Raw genomic sequence first — 14,757 nt, 5'->3', positions numbered from 1 at the left:
GAGGAAAACTACCTTTCCCTTTTAACCCTCCAAAGGTTATAGGGAATTCTTCCGTTAGTTATTGAGATCCGTGAACGTCGAAGAGAAATCTGGATTGGTGTCATACAAAAAGTTGTTCAGTACAACATACACATTCACTTCCCATTGTAAGGATATGGATTGGACAAACACCCTGCATGCGTATCGCATTTTACACCAAACCGTTTCTCTTTAGTTTCTTTTCCTGTACACTGGCGTTCAAAAGTGCATGGACATGTTTCAACCGTAATATTAAGGCATTACGGTAGACATCTATCCATGCACTTTTGAACGCCACTGGTACCTGCAATTCTTCAGAAACTGTACTCGTACCTGCAATTCCCGTTTGTACGGGACAACGGTAGACAACTTCATGGAATGCTCCAGTGACGATTTAAACTTAGATTTTTATTTGGAATCTACTGTATACTTGTATAGGTACATTTTACTTGCATACATGTTTAGTTCCATTCATTTATCATTCGTTCCATTCGTCTCTCTCTTAACTGCTACACTTTTATGGTATTCTTACGACCGGCATTATGATATGCGTTTGCTAACGTCAATGGCATTGGTAATATCAACTTGCCAATTTATACCTCATTTTTTTAGGATTAGTAAAAATGCGGGAAAATTTGCCCGCGTTTCTTAATTTAAGTGTCTCAGACCAGTGTTGTGAATAACGCCTATTTTTAGGCTTAAAGACTCGAGCCCTCAAGACTCGTAAGTCTTGAAGACTAGACTATATTTGAGAATTGTATTTATTTATTTTACGCGTATGGATGTAAGAAATCGTCTTTGCCGCCTTTGAGGCGTTAAGCCTCGAGAGTCTTAAGGGTTCAAGTATTTAAGCCTCGAAATGAGCGTTATTCACAACACTATCTCAGACGCCTAATCATATCCTAAAGAATATAAAAAGCATTTTTGCCGTGTTTTAATCCTCTGTGAGTCGAGGGATTAAAATCAATCATTCGAACGAGTGGCGTGACAAGTATGCCAAACAGTTTAATAGGGGGTATTACTGCAACTGCCGCCAGAGAGCAGCACTAGCGCATATTGTAAACCATAGAGTAACATCTATAATATGATTTAAACACTTTTTTGACAAGTTTTCACTATGACTATGATGCATCAAGTCGGTTTTTTACAGAGGGCCTGCCGCGAAACCCTAAATTCGAAATTTTGTTATCTGCCACTAGAGTGAGCGATAGATCGCTCGAATATATTATAGTACACAATTAGTTTAGTAAGTAAGTATTATTTAGAGTGGTTGTTTGATTACCAAAAAAAGTTAAAAAAAATGCAAGAGTAATAGAGAGGCAGATAACGAAATTTCGATTTTCGTGTTTCGCGGTAGGCCCTCTTTGTGCTAGTGGCGCCCCCTCCGCAGTTTTGCGTAATATTCCCTATAGGCAAGGTCTTGACAAACTTGTCACCATGTTCTCGAGCTCGGCACTGGGCGATTAAATTTTTTTTCTCCTTTTTTCCGGCGTCGACTGGAATAGGGCTTCGTCGGCGCGGATCAGGCGGTTCACGGCGCGCCCCAATGACACATCTGCCACAGAAAAATACCACTATTGTAACAACTAAGTCAAAGGAATTTGAACTTTATATTTAGTAGTTAGGTTCCATTTTTAAATGGCAGCGCCGCGCGCTTACGACTATATCTTTCTGAGTCCCCCTTGTCATTATTGCAGTTTTGAATTTGGAACCTTCATATATTCCATTTTAATTCAAAATTACATTTTTTAATCCTTTATAAAGGCCTCTGGGACTCAGGAGCTTAAGTAAAGGCGTAATAACCCATAGCAAAGTCAGTTCGAATATGTACTTTATTTAGCGCTAGAATACAGATTTTAGAAGTTTCGAAAAATTGTCGCTGTCATTTAAATATGGATTGTAACAACTGTATATAAGCTTCAAAATCCTTTGACTTCAGATGTGATCTTAATAAAAAAACTATGAAAAGCTACCATGCTAAATAAAAAACATATTTTTAGTTTACTACAATTTTAGACTAATATTTAATAGAGTTTAATAATAGTGGTAAGCAGATTGTGTCAATTTAATCACCCAGAGCAAGTTCGAAGAAATTTTGCGATTTTTTAAATAAAACTATGTATTATTTTTTAAAACTTTAATGTGATAGAAATTTTAACAGTCCACTTACGTTTAATTATTAATTTTAAAAAGACAGTAAAAATCACAAGAAAATATCACATGTACTCAGCAAATTTGTTTTATTCCTAACATTTGAATTGTTGATATTTTCTTGCAATGTTTAATGTCAAAGTCTCCTTGCAATTGTACTTATAAAAGGCATCATTATTCTTATTTGATAATATTTAATATTTAACTTTCGCGTTTTGAACACATAACTCACATTTATAGAACCAGTGAAACCTGTGTCGAAACATCGGTAAATAAAGGTAATAAAATAAATTCGCGATAGACGTGAGTTAGTATTAAATATGTCAAATGTATAATTATCAAATTTTAATAAGTTATAATAAATAAGAGTTCATGCAGCCGGCATCAATCAAGTCACAATAAATATGAGATCAACTGCAGATTCTACTCAACGAATTTGAAATCAGTCTTCATTTCACATGAAGAAATTTCGTTTGAAATTAAGACGAAAACAGGGTAGGCAATAAAGTAAACAATTATTTAGTTTTGACTTTCAAGAAATAGTTCAGTAACTAATTAAAATTACTTCCGATTTTATACCGGGTGTTTCCTGTAACAATAGCAATAAATTAACCTCTAGCCGCCCATACGTCAAACGTTGCCAAGCAAAATGAAATTTTGATTTTGTCAACACAAAGTTCAAATTAGAATGGAACAGGAGACCTTTTTATAGGTCTCTGGGCGGCTAGAGGTTAAACAGTAGACTGTACTCTTCAAACTGACCAACATTTGTTCAGCAACTTTTAAAAATAACTTTTCAATTTCAAATTTTATAGACCATTTTTTTTTACTTTTATTACCATCGTTAACTTTCAAGGTCATTGATGCCTTCTGAATGACTTGTACTTCGTAACCTTTACTTATGACTTGTACTTAAAGTTTGCAAGAAAACACTCCGTAAAGTAAATGTCTTTGAAAGGAGTTTCAATAGGTAACAACACCACAACAAACAAAATTTTCCATGGTCGACGACACTTTAAATAGTTTTTCTTAAATATATCGTTTGTAAATAGGTACATTGAAAAACAAATGAGTCAATGGGGTTGGCCGGTGGAAGTGTTTAGCAGATGGCGCCATCATAGCTTGCCCTGTCAATCCCTAGAATTGTGTCAAAATATTGTTTTTTTAATACCCTGGATGCCAGCCCTTTAAGCCAAATCTCATAGAGAAAGGGGCAAGCTATGATGGCGCCATCTATGCAAACCTTTGACAGTTGCCAACCCCATTGCAAAAAAATTGTACATAGTTAAGCACCTGTAATAAGTCTAAAGTTAATTGATTCCATTGTGTTACCAACAGTTAAGCCATTTCTATTTAAGTTAGATGCATGAAAGTGTGTTAGCGTATGCTATAGACTTATATGTGTACGAATTAAGTATAATACAATACAATTTACATAGTTAATTTTCGTAACACAAATGAATCAATTAAGTTAAGACTAATCACAGCTTCTTAACTGCGCTTAATTACGTAAAATTTTTTTGCAATTCACTCAAATAATATTTAATAACTATGATTAGAAAGTTCTTTAGTCATATATTCGACAATCAATAAGGCCGGATTTTTCTAATGTTTTTATAATTATTTTCCATTGCTATGTAAAAGTCTATATAAAAGTTTTTCTCTTGAATAATCAATTAAATGTTAAGTTAATTTATCTAAAGATTTTAATATAAGGCCTCTGCATACTTCACAAATGTATTGCGTGAAGTGTACCGACAGAATCGACATATTATGAAGAATTAGCTAGAGTCACGCGAACCCACCGCCAGAAAGCCGCTCCCATACAATAGAAGATACGCTCTCATCTTAAAACGACATGTGGACTATTTAATAAAGCTACAACTTACAATAAACAAGCGGAACTCTCTTTCTAACCTCAGGGGCCCGTTTCTCAAAAGCTTGTAACTTGTAATACAAGCGGATGTAACTTTTTGACAGCTTTTGTTAGAAAGGGATATCCACTTGTATTACAAGTTACAAGCTTTTGAGAAACGGGCCCCAGGTGTTGAACATTCAAGTAATAATAGAAATGTTACTTGAATGTTCAAGTTATTTCAGAATATCCTTTTTAAATGAGAGCGTATGGCGGCGGCTAGGCTCATAGGACTCTGAAGTTTTTCACTGCGTTCCGTTTTAAATAAATTAAATTTTATGCGCAAACTGCACAACATTACCTTGAAACACACATTATTTATTTGGTTTCCAATTCATGTATAAATTAAAACGAAATTACATTTAGGCAGTGTAAAGCTTCCGTGTTCGTCTTTGGTAAATATTCCAATTTCAGCCAATATGTGTGTTCCAAGTGCTTATTTACTATACTAGTATGTGACGTTCCACGGGTAAAGGTACCTAATGGCGGTTGGCGCTTACGCTATTATTGCCACGCGACGTACAGATGTAGTGCATAAAGCGCTGGTGGCCTAGCGGTAAGAGCGTGCGACTTTCAATCCGGAGGTCGCGGGTTCAAACCCCGGCTCGTACCAATGAGTTTTTCGGAACTTATGTACGAAAATATCATTTGATATTTACCAGTCGCTTTTCGGTGAAGGAAAACATTGGGAGGAAACCGGACTAATCCCAATAAGGCCTAGTTTACCCTCTGGGTTGGAAGGTCAGATAGCAGTCGCTTTCGTAAAAACTAGTGCCTACGTCAAATCATGGGATTAGTTGTCAAGCGGACCCCAGGCTCCCATGAGCCGTGGCAAAATGCCGGGATAACGCGAGGAAGAAGAAGAAGACGTACAGATGTAGTGCATAATTGTTTTCCATCGTATTTTCTCGGAAACGTTCGTATTTATCCTGCTACATCAGTCAACCTCAGTACTGTTTGTACCGAGATTGACTGAAATAGCAAGACACAACCGTACGTTTCCGTGAAAATACGATGGAAAATAATTATGCACTACATGTAAGCGCCAACCGCCGTAAGGTAAACTTACCCGTGGAATGTCACATATTTAGTGTTAAGTCAGAAATTGTAAAATACTAAAATAAATTAATTATAAATACCCAAAACCCCCCACCTTAATACCTATTAACGTTCATTAAGTACCTATCGTAACGAAAAATATTGTAAAGTTCATAAATGTATTACACAAATACAATAAATACTGTAGTTAAAAAATATTATAAAATTTAATACCGTAAAATCGGGTAACTATAGTCCTTAACTACAACTATGGCCCAGGTTTTAACGTTAATTCTTAACGAGCCTTAATGATTTGTACTCGTTACATTTATTTTGGAGCTTAGATACACTAATGCTCTTTCTATATTATATACTCCACAAAATTTGAAAAATACTTATACATATTTTACTAGAACTTGAATTTGGACCAATGTTGTAAGTTGTGTTACCTGATTTTATGGTACCATTTATGAAAACGCTTAGGGATATAATCATATAAAATATGGGAATTTTTATAAAACAGTAGTTATTAAAGATGATCAAATTATGTATATCTATTTTTTATAAATATATATTTGAAGGATAGTAAAAAGTATCACGTTAACAATAACTACATTGCTAAATTTAACGCTGCCAAAATAAAAAAACATTTATTAATAAATAAAAGAATAAGATTGAGCGAATAAAAGTCAATGCTTTATACTTTATAATATTAATATCGTATTGTGATAAAACACATTGTTAATAAATTTGTGACTTTCCAATCTAGACAAATTAAATACAAATCAATTGTGGATCATAATTTTGTCTTGTTTTTTTATCCATTCATTAACAAAATAGGGTCTAAGCCCGAAATCTCCCCCGAGTCTAGCTCTACTGTAGACGAATCAGGACAGTGGCTACGTGTATGAATCCTCCATTGTTCTCCTAAAACTCACGGTTATAATTTATAATTACCCCGAAGTAATTTAAACCATTTTCAATCGCAACAGAGTTCCATTTCGAAATTAATCTTTCGTAGACATATTTTAACATGCTTAGACGACAACGGTTTCACTCACTTGAATTTTTAGTCGCTATTGGCGACATGTTTTCCGACAGAATTCCATTTGTTTTGTTACATTCGATTTCAAAATAAAGAAAACCGGCCAATTTCTTGCAAATGATTTCAATGTCAACTATGAATTATTCTTGCTCTATTTGGGCCTTAATAGGCCAATCCAATATCGCAAGTCGGATGACCATTGGAGTAAGACAGCTGCGTTAAATGGCATCGAGATATTTTTTTTATTTATAAACAAATAAACCGAAATGAATAAAATAAAATAAACATTTTTGCGTGTATTATTTTCATATAAAATAATTAAATTTGTTCTAAGAGTAGTAAATAAATACAAAAAGGCATATTTCTTGCGTTTTTCTTCTTTCTGGTCGTATGCGACATCCGATATCGGATCAGACAATGTGAAACCTTAGGCTATTGACAAATCAGGACAGACTCAAAAGTATATAAATATATTATGTGTGTGGTGTACAGTCCATCGGAGACGCCATCTTGGAGCGGTCAAGGTGATCAATAATATCTGAACAAGCGCTTTAACGCCTTGATAATAGAGGCGTGTTCAGGTATTTGTGAGCGCCTTGGCCGCTCCGATATATCTGATGGCGACACTGTGTGCGTGTGTGTGTGTGTGTGTGTGTGTGTGTGTGTGTGTGTTACCAACCAGGCGTGGTGTTGGCGAGGCGGCGCATGCGGCGCGTGTTGCGGTCCTGGTCGCGGATCTTCTTCTCCATCTCCGCGTCCGTGAGGGTCTCCAGGAACGGGGCCCAGGCCTCCGCCTCCGAGGGCTGGCGGTACGGCGTCTGTGACCAAGTTACACGTTCAAATCCATTGCTATGGAAAGCCTGACAGGATTCTATTTGGCCCTGAGATGGTGTCTGTACAAGTAGCTTAATATACCTATGTGCGTAGGTTGTCATGTATAGTTAAAATATCTGGGAGACCGAGCTTTGCTCGGAAAACATATAAAAACTCAAAAATGCGCGTTTTCCCAGAGATAAGACCTAGTTAGATCGATTTTTCGCCCCCAAAAACCCCCATAGGGGTCATCCATTAATTACGTCACACGAATTTCTAGGTTTTTTTACCCCTCCCCCCCTCCTTGTCACACTTGGTCACATTTGGCAAACCCCTCCCCCCTGGTGTGACGTCACATTTCTTCAACGAAATCGGCAAATATTTATTTAATAATTTATCAAAATATTTTTGACAAAAGAAATATTAGTAATTTTATAACCCAAAACTGATTAAGAAATAAAATTAAACGAATGAAAACGATTATCGTTTCAAAACCTTGTTATTTAAATGATAATTAGCGTATAAAATAATTTAAATACATTTTCGGTTACTGATGAAGTTAAAGTGATGTCACAAAGTTTATGACTCCCCCCTCCCCCTTGTCACAACCTGTCACATTTTCTTGACCCCCTCCCTCCCCCTAAACGTGTGATGTAATTAATGGATGACCCCATATAGCCAATTTCATCAAAGTCGTTAAAGCCGTTTCCGAGAAGCCCGAAATAACCCGAAATAAATTTATAAATGATTTGACTTGACGTCCTTTTGATTTGACGACCGGTCTGCCCTAGTGATTAGTGACCCTGCCTATGAAGCAGTCCCGGGCGAGGCAAGCTAGTTTTAGAAAGTCTTTGAATGCAGTTTTGATTCTTTTTTAAATAAAGGAATGTCTCCTTTAAGTAAAATGAGCCAACTTAAGGGTTTAAGGTAGTTTCCCTCCAGGGCCCGACTTATTTTTCCACACTGTATATATGTCACCGTAAAATTGTAAACACTCGTCAGTTTATAATATCGCTAGTTAAATTATAAACTGACGGTGAGTTTATAATCTAACGTAGGTTAGGTTAGGTTAGATTGTAATCTCCCTAGATTACAATCTAACCTAACCTAACCTACGTTAGATTATAAACTAAAGGATTCACAATCTTACGGTGTCATATATATACAAGAATTGCTCGTTTAAAGATATTAGATAAAATGTCAGTTATGGTCATGTGAACAACTAACTTCAAGACATTGTTTAATGGAATGCTACGCAGTCCGTCGTCGTTTTATTACTGTAAATGTTTTATTGTATTAAAAAATCTTGAATCTTTGATAATCTTTTTAAAAAATTCTTGGTAATATTGCCTAGTCCAAGTTCTGCACATAACCTTGTTGCGAACACTTTTAGGTTCTCTTTTCAGTATGGAAGCTCTTTAAGAGACTTATAAGGTGTAGCCTCAATTACCTCAACGACAGGCAGAGGCGCCTCACTGAAGGCGAAGGTCCGCTGATGCCAGCCTAGCTGACCGCGGACGGAGTAAGCGATGCCTGTCACAAACTCCCCGCCCAGGCCTAGTTCAGCGCAGAGCTTGGTCGCGAATGCTTCTGGGTTGTTCTCCTTCTCTGACATGTCCCACTCCACCTGGCGACACAGAATAATTCTAAAAGCCCCTTATTCATAAATCTTTGCAACTTCTTACAAACCTGTTGTCTCTTTAAAATAAACAGAAATTTTATCAACGTTTGCTAAATTTAACAAACATTTACTATTATAATAACGCCATAAGTATTTGACTTTTAAGTCATAATCTGAAGTTGTTGCGGACCAAATTGAAGTCCCTGGATCATTTCATTAGCTGGGTCCACACAGAGCGATTAAGCAATTTCCCCGCGCACAAAACGGCCAGTGTAGACGTGCCTCGGCCGAATCTGTGTGGACCCGGCTCTTGGTTGCTCGCTCGAGAACGCATCTGCTGTCAGATGGACCAGTGGTCACTAACCTGATCAACAAGCGAAGTATTCCCAACGTGTATGTTCAGCTTAATGACAACCCGCTGGTCGCTCTGCTCCTCCAATATGGCCGGGGGCTCGCTCGGGAACGCGTCGATCTGCTGTCGGATGGACGACGCGACGGCGGGCACGAATGTGCTCGGGTTCAGTTCAAGATCGTCGCAGAGGACTTCCGCGAATTGCTCTGGGGTTATGATTGATTCTGGAATAGCCGGAATAGGATGTTTTCGTTATTTATACACACTATTTACGTGATTTTTTTTGCACGAGTTTATTTTTGCAACTACGACCACGCTAACTTTACACAAACTTGGCAGTAGGAATGCATACATGTCAACTCCATACTTGATATAACACTTGGCATCAAAAATTAGCATGGTGCAACTCGGTTATCACTTATCAAAAACCATTGAATGTGCTTAGTGCTACCAGATCTTAAGCCCTCGTATCCGGAGAGGTTAAACAGACTAATAATATGAATGGTATTGTATGTGCAAATTATGCGGTGGAGACCTTAAAGCAATGGCAATGTACTGTACAACTTAAATGGAATAAATCCTTAACCTTTTAACTGCCGTAGTCTGATATATAAGACATGCAATATCCAGTGGCGGATTTGCCCTAAGGCCGAGTAGGCCCGGGCCAAGGGCGGCAAGATATTAGGCGCGGCAAATTGTGACGACAGGACCTGGGGCTAGGGCAGCAAAGACTGCAAATCCGCCACTGGCAATATCCAGCTCATTTCGCCACAGTGTGATAAATAAGATAGAACTTCGTGTAACTTAGTACTGACGGCGACACGAGCACGCTCGAATTAAAATGTATCAATCAACAATAGGGGCATTCCATGAAATTGCCTACCGGTCGCAACACAGGAAATAAAATGCGTTTGTACGGGACAGCCCGTGGAATGCTCCAATACTAAGTGTTGAGACTTTGTTGTCAAGATATCCACAGGCTGAAAAGCTATGCTCACCATTCTTGTTCCAAGTGAAAGTGTCCCTGAGCTTCTGGCCTTCAATCTCCATGTCGAGGCGGATGGGGACGAGGATCTGCTTCTGCGAGGCGTTCTCCAGCATCGCAGTCATGTCTGTGTCGTCAAAGCATAGGGGGAAGGTGCGTACCTGAAGCACAGAGAGCAAACAGATATTAAATAAATAATAAATTATGACAACTTTTTCACAAATCAACTATACCATATAATCAACCTAGTCCCACAGTAAGCTCAGTAATAAGTGCATCCATGTATATCTTTCCCATTTGTCCCCACCTGATGTATGGCGGCGGTCACATGGGGCGAGGCCAAATGGGTATACACTAGCGATGTTACGATTCGACTTCACAAATCGGTTCAAACCGATTTAGTTCTGAAGTCGACTAAATCGACGTGAGTGTTCCGTAAATCGATTTAAGATACGTTCACCCGCTCTAAACGCACCCTTTCCGATTTGTTGCTGCGTCACTTTCGTTTGACATATTGAGGAATAAAAGGTACGCGAATCGACTTCAAACCACGAGGAAAAATGGTGCCATGCACATTGCCGCCATTATTGAGTCCCGAAACTTGGTATCTATCTTGGTAGGTAAAGTAAAATGAAACTTATTGTTTAAGTTGTAAGGTTCAATTTCGCAAGGGCGAATTAAAGAGACCGATTTGGCGGTATACTTGGATCGGTTTGGCAGTTTCGCGCCGCGTCGATTTGCTAACTGGGCGAATTCGCGGCAATGACTCACGGAATCGCACGAGACCGCACGCTCTTTCCTGCTTGCTCGTATAGTGCTTTCCCGTTTTAGCTTTCGCAATTAATGAAATTGTGATCTACCGCGCAACGGAAAATAAAAAAATACTACAAAAGTTTTAACACTTAAATGCATAGTGTTGCCAAATGTCTACAAAAAAAAGGCTTACGTTCTTGAACGCATCTTTATACCAAACGTCAAGTAGTAGGGTGATTATTTAAGGGTTAAATTTACGCAATATTTTTAATTTTATAAAAATTACATTCGTTTTAAGACGAAAAGTCAGAAAGCTTGGAATAATCCAGAAGTTGGTAATTTTTAGTATGTGATTTTGAACGGTGTTTTCGGGGTTTGTAATTATTTTATATTTAAATACTTTATCATAGGTATATCACAAATAGTGTACCTTTGTAATGGTAGTAAACAATTTCATATATCTATTACTAAAAATTACATATTTACATAAATATGATTTAGCCAATTCAACTTCTAATACTGATTTCGCAATTAAAATCGAAGTTATTTTTTTTTACTATTTTTCCTAGAATCGGCAAACAATTATGTGATACATACTTATATTAATTTCGGGCAAAAAGAAAAAATCATGCATTTAAGTAAGTCAAAATTTTTGCTGTCGTGTTAGTCTAAGGATTCTAAAGGGTCAAACAATTGAAAAATTCGTGGCTATGGAGCGGTTTGAGCTACTTAAAAACTAGAAGTTAAATCGACTGGGCCAAATCGGTTTGCAAACCGATTTGGGTTTAAATCGGAGTCGACTTATCCGGTTTGAATTTTTTTCGATTTGACCCATCACTAGTATACACCATGAATTTCATACATTTTATATGATTATTATTTTTATTATTTCGTTTTAGACAGGAAGCTGATGCTGGTGCGTCTAAATCATAGTTCACTTAGCACGATTTCACTGTTTAGATAGTTTATCCAGTCTATTTTTAAATTGATTCACGCTTGTAGAGCTCACAACTTCAGAGGGTAATTTGTTCCAAGCATTTACTATTCGGTTTGCAATGAAGTTTTGGCAATATTGGTTTTATGCTTTGTTGTTACTAGTTTAAGGTAGTGTCCCCTTGTGCGCATGTTTGGGTTTCGAGTGAACAGGTCACTTAGTTCTGGACTAGTCGTAATATCCATGAATGATTTTGAATGTCTCAATCAAGATATTTATATTTTAGTTTCCTTTAACATCTTGACAGATGATTTATGCAGCGTCTGTATTTAAGGAACAATGTCTCTCGTGACTGTATAAGCCAATCCGGGACCGGCATTTGCAACCACAGTTGTCGACAATTGTAACGGCATTTGCAACCAGGTGGATAAGAATACACCGTTAAAATTCTTTAAATTTCTCCTGATCATTTTTGTGAGCTTTATATATAGCTAGTTTGTTAGTGCACGACACCTTGCACTTTGTGACTATGCGCTGAAACTTGGCACAGTTGATTCTTAGCTGGTCATGAGCAGATACAGACCGGGAGACCTCGAGAGCCACGTCTCATTTAGTGGGGGGGAGGGGGGAAGTTCGACGCCGCCGCGCTTCACTTGGAGCAACATTTCTCTAAAACTGTACCTATTAGGGCATGTGATATATCATTTTCGGTTAAATTAAGGATGAGGAATTTTTTTTTGGAACCAAAACAATGCACTTTCTAACAAAAAAAAAAACATAAAGTAGAAAAGACAAAAAAACGTATCTTGGATTTTTTCATAATTACCATTCTTTTTTTAAGTGTAGTAGAAATCTGAAAACAAAAAATATAGTTGTAAAGCTACACTTATTACGTTTAAGAAAATATATAGTTTATTATACAAAACTGTTGATAAATGGGGGATAAAAAATAATATTAAGCGTGGGCCAGAGTGATCTCAATACAAAATATTATGAATGTGGGAAAGTTACTTATAATTTGTTCTACAATCGTTTATTTTTTAGTTTTTCGTAAATAACTCGTAAACGGTAGCCCACAGCAAAAAAATATATTTTACGTAAATAATCTGTTTCAGATTTCTTATAAAATAAGTGCTCCTTTTTTTCGCTAAGGTCAATATTAAAAAAAAATGTTGAAGGGAGAAAATAAATACTAAGGTCCTCTTTTTTAGTCATTTTATGTAAATTATTCATGTACTAAAATTTTTTTTGCTATTGGCCTTCGTTTACGAGTTATTTACGAATGACTAAAAAAGGGGACCTAAGTATTTATTTTCTCCCTTCAATATTTTTTTAAATATTGATGGTACCGAAAAACAGTAGTACTTATTTTATAAGAAATCTGAAACAGATTATTTACGTAAAAGATATTTTTTTGCTGTGGGCTACCGTTTACGAGTTATTTACGAAAAACAAGAAAAATAAACGATTGTAGAACAAATTATAAGTAACTTTCCCACATTCATAATATTTTGTATTGAGATCACTCTGACCCACGCTTAATATTATTTTTTATCTCCCATTTATCACCAGTTTTGTATATTAAACTATATATTTTCTTAAACGTAATAAGTGTAGCTTTACGACTGTATTTTTTGTTTTCAGATTCCTGCTACACTTTAAAAAAAATTGGTAATTATGAAAAAATCAAAAATACGTTTTTTAGTCTTTTCTACTTTATGTTTTTTTTTTGTTAGAAAGTGCATTGTTTTTGTTCCAAAACTAGATTCCTCATCCTTAATTTATCCGAAAATGATATATTACATTCCCTAATAGGTATAGTTTTAGAGAAATGTTGCTCCAAGTTAAGCGCGGCAGCGTCAAACTTTCCCCCTCCCCCCTCACTAAATGAGAGGTGGCTCTCGACGGCTCCCGGTCTGTATCTGCTCAAGACCAGCTAAGAATCAACGGTGCCAAGTTTCAGCGCATAGTCTCAAAGTGCAAGGTCCCCATACAACGGTGTGCAGTAACAAAGCAGCTAATATGTTACCTTCTTGTTGTGAACCCTGGTCCTGCTAATCTGAGTGGCCTGAGGCACTGCATCCAAGTGTGATGAATTTGGCATCACAGGCATCCATGACGGATTATGTGGCTTCTTACTCTTACTCTCCCGAGGTGTCGCTAGCTCCTGACTGACTGATACTGCTTTGTATCTGCAAATAAAGAATTATCATCAGCACTTCAGCAGTAACAAGTCCATTTTTGGAAGAGGCTTCTTGCAGGGGTTCTCACAACAAACAGACATGTGCTCACACCCACATTCAATAGCTTCTTTCACAGTCTCCGGATTTACCAATTTACTTGTATTATAGTTTTAGGTGTAAATCCTGTATTCATTATGATTAACAAATGAATGGACCTCTATTCTCTATCCACAAGAACTCCTTAAGTATTACTTACTTATCATCATTCCCTTCTATAATATCTTCTACTTCTGATGCTTTCAGCAGTGACACAGAACTTGATAGAACATGCTGACCCAGCCCATTGTCTACCAGACGCTTTCTTTCTTCATTGGTCAGGGTCCTCCTGACCATGCCAGGGTACTTTTTGTATAGAGACCCACGGAACAACCGCAGGTAATTGCCGACCTAAAAACAAAATATACCTTTATTACTATGAAGGCATTAAATCAAAGATATAGGTAATGTTTTGGTGATATGCGATTATTCGCAACACAACAACCTTATGGTTGTTACATAGAAATTATTTGCAATATAAATAAACAATAAGAAAATAACCAAATAATCACCTCTGAGCCAACACAATAAAATTCTCCTCCTTCTTCAATCTGGAAACTTATCGGCTTATCGCCGTACGTTCGTAAAGCCATGTTGGAGTTTGTTTAATTTATTCCAGCTTAGTAAGATACTAAATAACACTAACTAAGTCCAACAAATAAATCTAAACATATCTCAAAATCGAACACAAAATTCGATTTCTGAAGAATGCTATCTCCCGTCCGACCTGTCAAAATGGCGTCGTCAAACGGCTAGGGTTGTACCACTTGTACCGTTGAAGTTTAAGCAGCAATTACCGTTTTTTTTGCTGCTAGTTGGCATCGACTTCGATCGTTTTAAACAATGCCTCAAA

General features: G+C 36.9%; 1 protein-coding gene across 2 annotated transcripts; it reads right to left on the bottom strand.

The window, feature by feature from the left end:
* Positions 1-203: 203 nt before the first annotated feature.
* LOC134800065 (SWI/SNF-related matrix-associated actin-dependent regulator of chromatin subfamily B member 1-A) lies at positions 204-14,648 on the bottom strand. Of its 2 annotated transcripts, XM_063772525.1 has the most exons (9): positions 14,417-14,648; positions 14,065-14,255; positions 13,655-13,817; positions 9,952-10,099; positions 8,966-9,177; positions 8,431-8,607; positions 6,847-6,985; positions 341-1,573; positions 204-230 (listed from the first exon to the last, which is right to left on the bottom strand). In XM_063772525.1, the coding sequence occupies exons 1-8, from the start codon at positions 14,495-14,497 to the stop codon at positions 1,482-1,484; spliced, it is 1,203 nt and encodes a 400-aa protein (XP_063628595.1). In that variant the 5' UTR covers positions 14,498-14,648; the 3' UTR covers positions 204-230; positions 341-1,481. The 2 variants fall into 2 exon arrangements, with proteins under 2 accessions (XP_063628595.1, XP_063628596.1); XM_063772526.1 differs by lacking the exons at positions 204-230; positions 341-1,573 and having other exon boundaries at positions 6,803-6,985; positions 14,417-14,647.
* Positions 14,649-14,757: the final 109 nt, after the last annotated feature.

The sequence above is a fragment of the Cydia splendana genome, chromosome 19, assembly GCF_910591565.1.
Source record: "Cydia splendana chromosome 19, ilCydSple1.2, whole genome shotgun sequence".
NCBI classification, from domain to species: Eukaryota; Metazoa; Arthropoda; class Insecta; order Lepidoptera; family Tortricidae; genus Cydia; species Cydia splendana.
The sequence above is the reverse complement of the archived record's forward strand: the minus strand, read 5'-3'. Positions and strand labels throughout refer to the sequence as shown.

Bases quoted from the DNA above. Each gene is read 5' to 3' on its own strand.
- LOC134800065 (XM_063772525.1), bottom strand. From the start codon at position 14,497: ATGGCTTTACGAACGTACGGCGATAAGCCGATAAGTTTCCAGATTGAA. The intron at 13,818-14,064 runs GTAAGTAATACT...CTTTATTTGCAG, and splicing joins ATAGAAGGGAATGATGATAA to ATACAAAGCAGTATCAGTCA. The intron at 10,100-13,654 runs GTAACATATTAG...TCTGTGCTTCAG, and splicing joins CCAGGGTTCACAACAAGAAG to GTACGCACCTTCCCCCTATG.